Here is a 13,405-nt window from a genome sequence, read left to right on the forward strand (position 1 = left end):
ATATTAATAGCAACAACCGTGAATATTTCTTGGCTAAAGTAAACTCGTGTCCTCATCCCAAGGTGATGCAGTTCTTTTAGGGACGCCCTCAATGGAGGTGAGCTGCACGTACCATTTTACTGTGTATCAACCTTCCTGCCATTCTTAAACCTCTGGCAGTACCAGAAATCAAACTCAGGTCCCCAAGAACAGCAGTTAATTATGCTAACCATTACACCGGCAGACATTCTTAACCACAAAACACAGATATATATCACAACTCATCCATACTTGCAATGCTTGGGTCGGACATATGAAACTATTCACCTACTTGTACGACGCCATAGGAGTTGCAGTACAATACGGTGGCGGACATTTTTTAACTACAAAACACAGACGTACCACATGACCTTCACATATAATGAGGTAGGAGTATGTCTGCCTATTCAATACACACATAAAAATGATGTAACTATATTTTCATAGAACATTCATTGGGACTAGTTTCGACCTTGATTGTGAGGTCATCTTTGGCCATTACATTGAAACCAAAATTGGTAAAAATATTAAAAATAAACACTGAAGCACAATACATCTAAAAATATGCAACAAAAAATACATCAAAATCTTGAGTCTTTGTTGTCAATTGAAGGGCTTGGAAGTAAATAATGGTAAGATACGTGGCACAAACTTATCAATGTTGTGATTCACTTGTGGTTACTATTAAACAAATATTAAGTAAATAAATAAACAGATAAATAAATGAGTAAATAATGTTGAGGGACATGGCAATTTTAATAGGAACCACAAGTAAATCACAATGCTGACAAGTTTGCGGTTGCTATTAAACATGCCATGTCCCTTGGCATTATTTACTTCCGAAACCCTCAATCACTGGCATAAGTATGAGCAATAAAACACTATCCATCCATTTGTCGCTTTCTGGGTTCTTATGTGAATGTAGTAACATTGCCCAGCTGACTGGCGCAAATGTCAAGATGCGGCATATTTATGACAAGTCTGATTCCCTTACGAGTAGAAGGATATGGTGTTTTACAAACTTATTATGGCTGAGGAGGACATGTATTACTTAGATCTGTGGACAAGTGGTCCAGTTACTAACTTGAAGGAGAAACAAGAAGAAAGGAAAAGCTAAAACAAGTTGAATTAGATTCACCCCCTATTTCAAAGCCTCATAGGTGTCTTATAACTAGGAAAGCTTGTGCCACACTGAATGCGATGTAAGAGCGGTGGCCGACAATAGAAGGGCAAGGGGAGGGGTGGGTACGCAGGAGAGGGAAGGGGGGGTTACAGCAGGAGGGGACTGGAGGTGAGGTGGAAGGTTGGTAGGGAAGTTGAAATTTCTATCTTTCTAGGTATGTATTGGACTTTGATGCATGGTTGGACAGACAAAACTATTCTCAAATTTGTGTGATGCCATTGGAATTGTAGTGTAGCCTGAACCCGCTTCGAAGAGGGAATCAGGAATCATTCTTCTCTGACGAACTATGTTGGGAGGGGGTCTAATACACTAGGAAATACTGTATATTATGACAAGCCACTGAGAGGGATATTCTGTCCACCTATGAGCCTCAGAATATCAGTAGCAACATGATGGATCAACAGCAATGTAATCATGCACATGTTAGGTGATAGTTCCATCAATGGTGGCTACAAATTGCTTGTAAAGAAAAAGGAAAATTCAATTTACCTGAAATACTTTCAAGGTATGATCACAAAGCTTCTCTAAGTCAGCCAGACCTCGTCTTAGAATATCTACTGCTGGTGGTCCAATAGTTTGAATTCTGAAATGCAGTCTGGAGTCAGCTGGATGAGGTATAGTATAGCCACAGAATACTACTTCAGGACTGAAAGAAACATTGTTTGAATTACAATTATTATTATTATATTATTAGCATAGTCATCTGACAACATTGCAGAAAGACATTTTAAGGCAAATTCTTATCAGTACAAAAATGGGATTACAAAAGGATGCAATACAACTCGAACGGAAAATTATTGAGAGACAGATTTTGCATCAGTATCAACCATTTGCTATCAAGATGATACACCTTGGTCACTGAGAACAGGAACACTGTAAAAAAAAAAAAACCACACACTGTAACACCACAGTACATCCTTTCCTCACATTCAACACTTTACACTTCTGCCATTTACATAATACATGCAAGCTCCTCATATATGGTGCAAGTAGGGGCAAAATATCTTCATAGGTCGACACCCCGAACAAATAGCATTAAAAAAAAAACAGTGCACATTACCGAGTTTGGCATGCCTTCTACTTCGTTGTGTCAGGTTCCTCACATTCATCTTTCCAATACGACCTGCCTTGGTCAACTCTTTATTCCCTCAAGACTCAGACTGTATTAGGTTAGCAAAATTTAGAAGATATTTTTAGTTTCACACCCTTCTCTTTCTATTGCCATTGCATTCATTCATTAGCTTTCACAGACCATACAATTACATATTATGAAATATGCCACCAAAACAGGAATTGTCAAGTGATTACTTAAAATTAAAATAAATAAATAAATAAATAAATAAATAAATAAATAAATAAATAAATAAATAAATAAATAAATAAATAAATAAATAAATAAATAAATAAATAAATAAATAAATAAATAAATAAATAAATAAATAAATAAATAAATAAATAAATGTGCTAACTGGTTTAAAGCCACTTATATATATTTATTTATTTATTTATTTAACAAAGTCAAGCCACCTTTTCAGATCCTGGCGATGTACTAAAATACTATGATAATCTAAGCAGAGAAGTAATTATGGATACCTGTTACTGCCATGATTGAACCTCCCTATTGTGTAAGCATAGCAACGAAGCGTGTTTATAGCAGAGTATGTACCTGAGGGGTGGGTTTGTAGTTGGGAACCACCACAGCAAAGCGTGGCGATCCCCGAGTCCATTTAGTGGGGAGGCCATGGATAGTATGGTCGTGACTTCCATGTTCCTTCGAAGAATTTCTTTGCTCCCTGTCGAAGGCAGACCTTCACATGCCTTGATGAAGGCCAATGCAATTTGGTAGAAAACTTGGCTTTGTTAAATAAATACCGGTATATATAAGTGGCTTTAATCCAGTTAGCACATTTATTTTAATACAATGAGCCATGAAAACCTACATTCATTGATTTTTTAAAATTAACTATAATCTATGCACAGTAATGAACACTTTGTAAATAAACAAATATATCTTGACACTAGAACAGCACACATTAATAGTAATAAATAACTATTAATATTTACAAGAATCAAAATCTGCCAAGGAGGTATTAGCAATAAGGACATAATCAATGAGACACCAACATCCTTTTTAAACCTATTTACAAGATATTCAGATTGTTTAAAAGCACAATTACCAAGATATTAAGGATTACAAGTTAATAATAGTATCATTACCAGCACTTTTTCATGTATTCTTCAGTATTATAGAAATAGTTACTCAGAGGGAGATTATTTAGTGCTGTGGTGAATGAACTGAAGGGACTAATATCCTCAACCTTATTTGGAAGCTGATTATATAATCTGATTACAATTGAGTCTACGCGTCTCACTGAAATTGTTTTACTCTTGTGCTCGATAAATATATTGTTTCAAGAGTTGAATCTCCTCCTTACCCCTTACAATTAAGTCAGTAGAGGATGGTTTTCCAGTTGTACTTTCTTCACCACCACCATCCCCAATGTACAAATCAAATACAATGAAATCTATACAGAACAATAATATCCTCTCTGTAATGATCAAATATTCCAGTCCTGGCATGAATTTCCATTAATTCAATGTAAAATTTCTCTCAATTTAAAGAACCCTCATAAACAAAAAATTCTTCTCAATTTAAAGAACCCTCATAAAAAGCTTCTTCATTTTCAGATTCTGGCGACGTGCTTTCCTCCTCCCAGTACTACGATAATCCAAGCACAGAAGTAATTAGGAATATCTGTTCCTGCCAAAACTGAACTTCCCTATCATGTAAGCACAGCAACCAAGCGAGTTTATAGTCTAGTACATACCCGAGGGGTGGGTTTGTACAGCAACTCTGGGAACTTGGTAACTATGCAGGAAGATCTACATGGTGTGGATATCGGAACGATTTAAATGGCAAAACTGTAACTAAAACATGACTAAAAATTTCTTAAGTAAGAAATTATAATATTCAGATTCACCTAATCAATACTTTATATGAACATTTTTATGACGAGCAGGTTCTGGTCCTATTTAAACCATCTTCAGCTATCAACATTGAGATAAAATTATCAGACCAAACGAAACAATGTTGAAATGTGAACAAAAATAATACAAAATTATAGATCAAAAACTTTAAAATGTCTTCTTCAAACATAAATGATCACTGAACAAATATTATTGTGCTGAATCTTGACAGGTTAAAAAGTAAAAAAACAAAACCAAAAAACACATGTTCCAAATGTAGCACCAGGATGTTCTTGAGTTGAATGTTCCAAAACTGTTATAAAATTATTTGATATTTTCTTCAAGTCAATTTTTCTAAGTTAAGAAAACATCCAATTAATAGTGTAAAAAAGTAGTTTAAACAAAATCTTAAAAACCTCTTTCTTTTAAATGAACAAGAATCTACAAAATTAATAAAAATGAATCCCAGAATACCCACAGGAGCTTTACCAAAAATACATTAAAAAAAAAGGTAAGTACCCATTAGACCTAGAGTTAATTTCAGAAATAGTCCTACTTATAAAAAGAGCCACGTTTATTTGACCCTTTACTGCAAGAATTTTTTTTGTTACCGTTTTCAGTGACGAAAATGTCAAGCTTTAATGTTCAACTTGCATTCAATGTCTTAGACTTACCAACAATTCTTAAGAAGATGTACAATATAATAGGGAAGGATCCACCTTTCAATACTCCGTAGTAAAAAGTAGTTACAACCTGTTTATTGGGACCGGTTTCAACACATTTCAAGTGTCATCATCAGCCAATTAGCGAAGATCTTAAAACAACTAATATATTGAACACAGGCAAAATATTAACATTGTATCATATTGTAGCAATTCAGTTAATGTTCAAAACACAATAATCACAGTCAAGAGAGTAAACAGAACATCACTATCTTGCGCCGAAAACAAATATATTTGAAGTTCATAAGCAGATCAAGTATGCACTTATGTAAAGTCGTTGCTAGGCAGGTCTTGTAGGCATTTGTTTCTCTGGCCGAAGAGTAAAAGGTGACGTGAATGAAGTCTTAGGAAAACAGTGTAGGATTTAATTTCGTCAAAATCAAAGTGGATATATAGGTTTTAAAATTATTTAAAACGTTAAAAAAGAATCAAGCCAAATAAAAATATATTAAAAAATGGGAAGAAATAATGAAAGAAATACGAGGTTCAACTCGAAACAACTTGCCGTAGTAACTGATAAAGAAATGATAAATAGAGAAAGGGGGTGGGAACGTTTATTAGAGGGTGGTGATGGTGGTTATTGTTATTAGAGGAAATAAAATTTGGCAACAATCCTTTATATAACACTAATTCGAGGAAAAAAGAGGAGGAGAACCGACACTTCGAAAAATGAAGATATCGGTTAAAGGAAGACGAGGGCCACGAAGGGCGTGAAAGTGAAAGACTCTCTAGACCTCGCAAACCTAATAGCATCGGGGTCGGAAAAGAACAAGAGTTGACCCAGGGAGGTCGGACAGGATAGATGAAAGTGAGGAGCCTGGCACAAGTAAGTGGAAGCAATGCCAGGACTCAGCTAAGGGCCCCGTGGTCGCCAACCCACGCTCCGAAGTTCAGAGCCCCTGGGGGATGGAGGGTGGGAAGGAAAGAAAAAATGGAAGGGATCCGATACTTCGAAAAATGAAGATATCAGCCAAAGGAAGACAAGGGCCACGAAGGGCATGAAAATGAAAGACTCCCTAGCCCTCGGAAACCTAATAGAGTCGGGGTCGGAAAGGAACAAGAGTTGACCAAGGGAGGTCGGACAGGATAGATGAAAGTGAGGAGCCTGGCATAAGTAAGTGGAAGCAATGCCAGGACTCAGCTAAGGGCCCCGTGGTCGCCAACCCACGCTCCGAAGTTCAGAGCCCCTGGGGGATGGAGGGTGGGAAGAAAAGAAAAATGGAAGGGATCCGATACTTCGAAAAATGAAGATATCAGCCAAAGGAAGACAAGGGCCACGAAGGGCGTGAAAATGAAAGACTCCCTAGCCCTCGGAAACCTAAAAGTGTCGGGGTCGGAAAGGAACAAGAGTTGACCAAGGGAGGTCGGACAGGATAGATGAAAGTGAGGTGCCTGGCACAAGTAAGTGGAAGCAATGCCAGGACTCAGCTAAGGGCCCCGTGGTCGCCAACCCACGCTCCGAAGTTCAGAGCCCCTTGGGTGGGGAGGGGGGGAACTAAGAAGGATCAAGGGGGGTGTTGCGGAAGGGGGAAGTGGCATGAGAGGGTATTGTGTAAATTGTGAAAGATTGATTCCTTATTTGTTGACCAGGTTATTTAAAAAGGAGATGAGAAAATCGAAAAGGGCATTGGGTTTCTCAGAAATATCATTCAGATTAAGATTTGGATTGAAAAACTGGTCAAGGTGTATAAAACAGTTTTCGGTGATGTCTAGGAGAGGGCCTTTATTTAGAGTGCTGAGAATTTCAATATCCTGGTTTATTGTAGTGAAAGCATGTTTTGTGTCATGTATGTGTTGTCCCACTGCCGAAAATCTGTTGTGCTTTATTGCATTAACGTGTTCAATGTACCTAATTTTGAAGTTGCGACCAGTTTGACCTATGTAAGAAGAATTACAGTTGTGGCACTTAAAACGGTATACACCTGATTTAGAAAAGACACTTGTTCTATTTAAGGAGTAGGAGTTATGTAATAATTCAAGGTTTCTATTATTAGTTCGAAAAGAAATCATGGTATTGTGTTTTTTTTTTTTTTAAGACATTAGCTATACTATAGGTGTTTGTATTGAATGTGAATGTGGTGTAAGCAGCTGGTTTGGGAATATCTTTTAAGAGTGTTGTGTTAGGGCGGTGTCTAAATTTGTTAATGATTTGTTCAATAAAATAAGAATTATAACCGTTAAATTTGGCAATAGAGCGGATGATGTTTAGTTCTTTATTTAAGTTTTCCTTTGATAGCGGAATTTTGAAGGCGCGGTTAACCATACTGTTGTATGAAGCACGTTTATGTGACTGTGGGTGAAAAGAGTCTTGTTTTATGGTATTAGCTGTATGTGTGGGTTTTCTATAAATCATATATGATAATGAGGAAGGTAATCTGTTTATTGTTATGTCTAGAAAATTAATTGATTTGTTTGATTCTGTTTCAAGAGTGAATTTAATATGTGGATCAATTTTATTGAGGCTATTAAGAGTAGAAGATGCATTGAAAACTCTATCATCCAGTATAACAAATGTGTCATCCACATACCTAGCCCAAAATAATACATGTTTAAAGTCGTCATTGTTATCAATGAAACTGTGTTCTAAAAAGTCTAGGTATATTTCTGCAAGGATCCTCGAGGCTGGAGAACCCATAGCCAAACCATCTTGTTGATAAATTATATTGTCGAAGATGAAGAAGTTGTTAGCAACTACTAATTTTAAGAGGGTCATAAAAACATTAATTTCAAGTTTGCTTAAGCAACTATATGTATTTAAGTTATTTTCAATAATAGGAAATAATTTTTTGATATTAATACTGGGATACATATTGACAATATCGAAAGAGTGTAGAGAATGGTGTGGTTGGATTTTAAAGTTATTTAATTTCTCAACTAGTTCTATGGTGTTTTTTACAGACTTATTCGATAAAAATTTGTAATTAATCTTAAGAAATTTATGAATGAATTGTGCTAATTTGTAAAGTGGGCTGGGTCTGTAATTAATAATTGGTCGAATAGGGACGTCAGTCTTATGAATTTTAGGGAGAGATTTAGCGGTTGGTAGGCCTGGATTCATGCTTAATAATTTTGTTTTTTCATGTTCAGTAAATAAGAAAGAAGAGTTCTTAAGGGTTTGTTTTAGGAGACGTTGAATTTGTTGGGTAGGATCTTTCTTTGTTATAGAAAAGGAATTATTACTGAAGAAATTTTTGGTTTTCTCGATATAATCAACTTTATCCATTATTACTGTAGTGTTACCTTTGTCGCATTTTGTGATAATGAGGTTCTGGTCTTTAATTTTCTTTTTAAGGTTAAGAATGTGTTTACGTTCAACGAAGGGAACAGTGTTGCTATTATCATTAGATGTGTAAATCTTAGTAAGTTTTCTTTTTACATCAAGTCTAATTTCGTCCTGTAGTTCTAAAGGCATTTTTTTGATAGCTAATTCAGATTCAGTGATTGTATTAAAAACACTGTTATTTTTATTTAAGTTAGGCCAGTTATGCTTAGGGCCTTTTGATAGGATTAAGTTATCATTATCATCTAGGATTGTTTTGGATAAGTTTACAACAGGGGGGTGAAACTTACTAATTATATTGTCATGATTTTTTGGTTCATTAGGTAATTTAGTAAAAGGTTTCCTTGTCGTAGAGATATTTTTGAGATTATTAAGTTTTCTGTCTAGAGTTGATTGCTTTTTGGAAAGTGTGAAGAATAATTTATCGTCTATATGGGATTGAAATAAGTCCCATTGAGCACTTGATAGTAGGCGAGTTGCTTCGAGGTGAGATTCGTAAAGACGAATGTTTAGGAAAGATTTCTTCCTATAACGGAATTTAATTTCATTGGTTAACCAAATCTTGTTAACTTTCATTTGTGTTCTTGAACAATCATAAGAATTGCGATGTCTAAAACTGGTAGGTTTTAGAAAATTGGGGGTTAAATTTTGCGCGATACACTGTTTGAGAAAATTAATATCTTTGCCTAGCTTAGCAATCTTGATTTTAAGGCCTAAGTAGTTATAGGCTTTAGATTTTGCTTGGTAAGCGTTATCATTTAAAGTTAAAAACTTCATGATTGTTCCGTATTGAATAGAGAAATAAGAAGATGTACAATATTATAGGGAAGGATCCACCTTTCAATACTCCGTAGTAAAAAGTAGTTACAACCTGTTTATTGGGACCGGTTTCAACACATTTCAAGGGTCATCATCAGCCAATTAGAGAAGATCTTAAAACAACTAATATATTGAACACAGGCAAAATATTAACATTGTATCATATTGTAGCAATTCAGTTAATGTTCAAAACACAATAATCACAGTCAAGAGAGTAAACAGAACATCACTATCTTGCGCCGAAAACAAATATATTTGAAGTTCATAAGCAGATCAAGTATGCACTTATGTAAAGTCGTTGCTAGGCAGGTCTTGTAGGCATTTGTTTCTCTGGCCGAAGAGTAAAAGGTGACGTGAATGAAGTCTTAGGAAAACAGTGTAGGATTTAATTTCGTCAAAATCAAAGTGGATATATAGGTTTTAAAATAATTTAAAACGTTAAAAAAGAACAAAGCCAAATAAAAATATATTAAAAAGTGGGAAGAAATAATGAAAGAAATACGAGGTTCAACTCGAAACAACTTGCCGTAGTAATTGATAAAGAAATGATAAATAGAGAAAGGGGGTGGGAACGTTTATTAGAGGGTGGTGATGGTGGTTATTGTTATTAGAGGAAATAAAATTTGGCAACAATCCTTTATATAACACTAATTCGAGGAAAAAAGAGGAAGAGAACCGACACTTCGAAAAATGAAGATATCGGTTAAAGGAAGACAAGGGCCACGAAGGGCGTGAAAGTGAAAGACTCCCTAGCCCTCGGAAACCTAATAGAGTCGGGGTCGGAAAGGAACAAGAGTTGACCAAGGGAGGTCGGACAGGATAGATGAAAGTGAGGAGCCTGGCACAAGTAAGTGGAAGCAATGCCAGGACTCAGCTAAGGGCCCTGTGGTCGCCAACCCACGCTCCGAAGTTCAGAGCCCCTTGGGTGGGGAGGGGGGGAACTAAGAAGGATCAAGGGGGGTGTTGCGGAAGGGGGAAGTGGCATGAGAGGGTATTGTGTAAATTGTGAAAGATTGATTCCTTATTTGTTGACCAGGTTATTTAAAAAGGAGATGAGAAAATCGAAAAGGGCATTGGGTTTCTCAGAAATATCATTCAGATTAAGATTTGGATTGAAAAACTGGTCAAGGTGTATAAAACAGTTTTCGGTGATGTCTAGGAGAGGGCCTTTATTTAGAGTGCTGAGAATTTCAATATCCTGGTTTATTGTAGTGAAAGTATGTTTTGTGTCATGTATGTGTTGTCCCACTGCCGAAAATCTGTTGTGCTTTATTGCATTAACGTGTTCAAAGTACCTAATTTTGAAGTTGGGACCAGTTTGACCTAAGTAAGAAGAATTACAGTTGTGGCACTTAAAATGGTATACACCTGATTTAGAAAAGACACTTGTTCTATTTAAGGAGTAGGAGTTATGTAATAATTCAAGGTTTCTATTATTAGTTCGAAAAGAAATCATGGTATTGTGTTTTTTTTTTTTTTTTTTTAAGACATTAGCTATACTATAGGTGTTTGTATTGAATGTGAATGTGGTGTAAGCAGCTGGTTTGGGAATATCTTTTAAGAGTGTTGCGTTAGGGCGGTGTCTAAATTTGTTAATGATTTGTTCAATAAAATAAGAATTATAACCGTTAAATTTGGCAATAGAGCGGATGATGTTTAGTTCTTTATTTAAGTTTTCCTTTGATAGCGGAATTTTGAAGGCGCGGTTAACCATACTGTTGTATGAAGCACGTTTATGTGACTGTGGGTGAAAAGAGTCTTGTTTTATGGTATTAGCTGTATGTGTGGATTTTCTATAAATCATATATGATAATGAGGAAGGTAATCTGTTTATTGTTATGTCTAGAAAATTAATTGATTTGTTTGATTCTGTTTCAAGAGTGAATTTAATATGTGGATCAATTTTATTGAGGCTATTAAGAGTAGAAGCTGCATTGAAAACTCTATCATCCAGTATAACAAATGTGTCATCCACATATCTAGCCCAAAATAATACATGTTTAAAGTCGTCATTGTTATCAATGAAACTGTGTTCTAAAAAGTCTAGGTATATTTCTGCAAGGATCCCCGAGGCTGGAGAACCCATAGCCAAACCATCTTGTTGATAAATTATATTGTCGAAGATGAAGAAGTTGTTAGTAACTACTAATTTTAAGAGGGTCATAAAAACATTAATTTCAAGTTTGCTTAAGCAACTATATGTATTTAAGTTATTTTCAATAATAGGAAATAATTTTTTAATATTAATACTGGGATACATATTGACAATATCGAAAGAGTGTAGAGAATGGTGTGGTTGGATTTTAAAGTTATTTAATTTCTCAACTAGTTCTATGGTGTTTTTTTACAGACTTATTCGATAAAAATTTGTAATTATTCTTAAGAAATTTATGAATGAATTGTGCTAATTTGTAAAGTGGGCTGGGTCTGTAATTAATAATGGGTCGAATAGGGACGTCAGTCTTATGAATTTTAGGGAGAGATTTAGCGGTTGGTAGGCCTGGATTCATGCTTAATAATTTTGTTTTTTCATGTTCAGTAAATAAGAAAGAAGAGTTCTTAAGGGTTTGTTTTAGGAGACGTTGAATTTGTTGGGTAGGATCTTTCTTTGTTATAGAAAAGGAATTATTACTGAAGAAAATTTTTGATTTTCTCGATATAATCAACTTTATCCATTATTACTGTAGTGTTACCTTTGTCACCTTTTGTGATAATGAGGTTCTGGTCTTTAATTTTCTTTTTAAGGTTAAGAATGTGTTTACGTTCAACGAAGGGAACAGTGTTGCTATTATCATTAGATGTGTAAATCTTAGTAAGTTTTCTTTTTACATCAAGTCTAATTTCGTCCTGTAGTTCTAAAGGCATTTTTTTGATAGCTAAGTCAGATTCAGTGAACATTAACTGAATTGCTACAATATGATACAATGTTAATATTTTGCCTGTGTTCAATATATTAGTTGTTTTAAGATCTTCGCTAATTGGCTGATGATGACACTTGAAATGTGTTGAAACCGGTCCCAATAAACAGGTTGTAACTACTTTTTACTACGGAGTATTGAAAGGTGGATCCTTCCCTATAATATTGTACATCTTCTTATTTCTCTATGCAATACGGAACAATCATGAAGTTTTTAACTTTAAACAATTCTTAAGTCGTATGTGATGTGGTTTGCCATAATGGAATTTATATAAGATTCAATGAAAATACCAAAAAATAAAGCCACAACCTGTTTACAAAATATACACGTTATGTGATAATGGATAAACTAATAGCGAGAGAGAGTGAGAGAGAGAGAAGGAAGTTATCCCACGGGAGTATTTAGATAGCCACAGGCTCCTAGAGACAGACCTTAATTATAAGGTTGCATGTGCATAAATTTCAATGAAGATATCCAAAAATAAAGCCAAAATTACCCCAACAACAAAGAATCACTCGTATATGTATTTGATTGGCTGTACAGTGGTACAGTTAAACCCGTACCGTAAAATTACAGTACCAGGTTAAAGCAGAAAGCTAGAAAAATCTTACAATTCAAATATGAATCACTATGCATTGTAGGGTTAATATTTCTTTTTTTTTTTAAGTATATACTTTTACAGTGAAAACAACCATTGAGAAGTCTACAGATTTCTACAACATAAAAAACATTACTGGTAAATTAAATCATAATTATACTATTCACTCTTCTGATATCACTAATATGTACTATATTCTAATAAACCTACAACTGATATTATTAACTAGCAATAATTTGTGTAAACATAGTAGGCTAATCTTAGCAAAACTGAAAAAGAAGACTTCTTGAGAAATTTGAGTATTGTATTAGATAACAATAATTTTATTTTTAATAACACAATATCTATCAATCAATCAATCAATCAATCAATCAATCAATCAATCAATCAATCAATCAATCAATCAATCAATCAATACTGATCTGCATTTAGGGCAGTCACCCAGGTGGCAGATTCCCTATCTGTAGCTTTCCTAGCTTTTTCCGAAATTATTTCAAAGAAATTGGAAATTTATTGAACATCTTCCTTGGTAAGTTATTCTAATCCCTAACTCCCCTTCCTATAAATGAATATTTGCCCCAGTTTGTCCTCTTGAATTCCAACTTTATCTTCATATTGTGATCTTTCCTACTTTTATAAACGCCATTCAAACCTATTCGTCTACTAATGTCATTCGACGCCATCTCTCCGCTGACAGCTCGGAACATACCACTTATAATACCAATATAAATGGTCCGTTATTGGACATTATAAATTTTCCAGCTAACTCATTCCTGGTTGCCAGCGTTTCGCCCTCGTGTGCTAGGCCGGGCTCATCAGTTGGTACCTAGCACACCTACCAAGATGCTGGCTAGTGCATACCGTGGAGGCCACTGCGTAAGCTAATTGTAGCCACCGGCA

The 13,405-nt window shown here is 35.1% G+C and overlaps 1 protein-coding gene across 2 annotated transcripts in view; it reads right to left on the bottom strand.

Moving 5' to 3' along the window:
* Polr1D (RNA polymerases I and III subunit AC2 l(2)37Cg) overlaps positions 1-13,405 on the bottom strand; it is a 48,756-nt gene that overhangs the window by 17,164 nt on the left and 18,187 nt on the right. For both annotated transcript variants that reach the window (XM_067156354.2, XM_067156355.2), the window contains exon 3: positions 1,691-1,847. In XM_067156354.2, coding sequence (XP_067012455.2) covers positions 1,691-1,847 — 157 coding nt within the window. The remainder of the gene's footprint in view (positions 1-1,690; positions 1,848-13,405) is intronic.

This window comes from Anabrus simplex, chromosome 12 (assembly GCF_040414725.1).
Source record: "Anabrus simplex isolate iqAnaSimp1 chromosome 12, ASM4041472v1, whole genome shotgun sequence".
NCBI classification, from domain to species: Eukaryota; Metazoa; Arthropoda; class Insecta; order Orthoptera; family Tettigoniidae; genus Anabrus; species Anabrus simplex.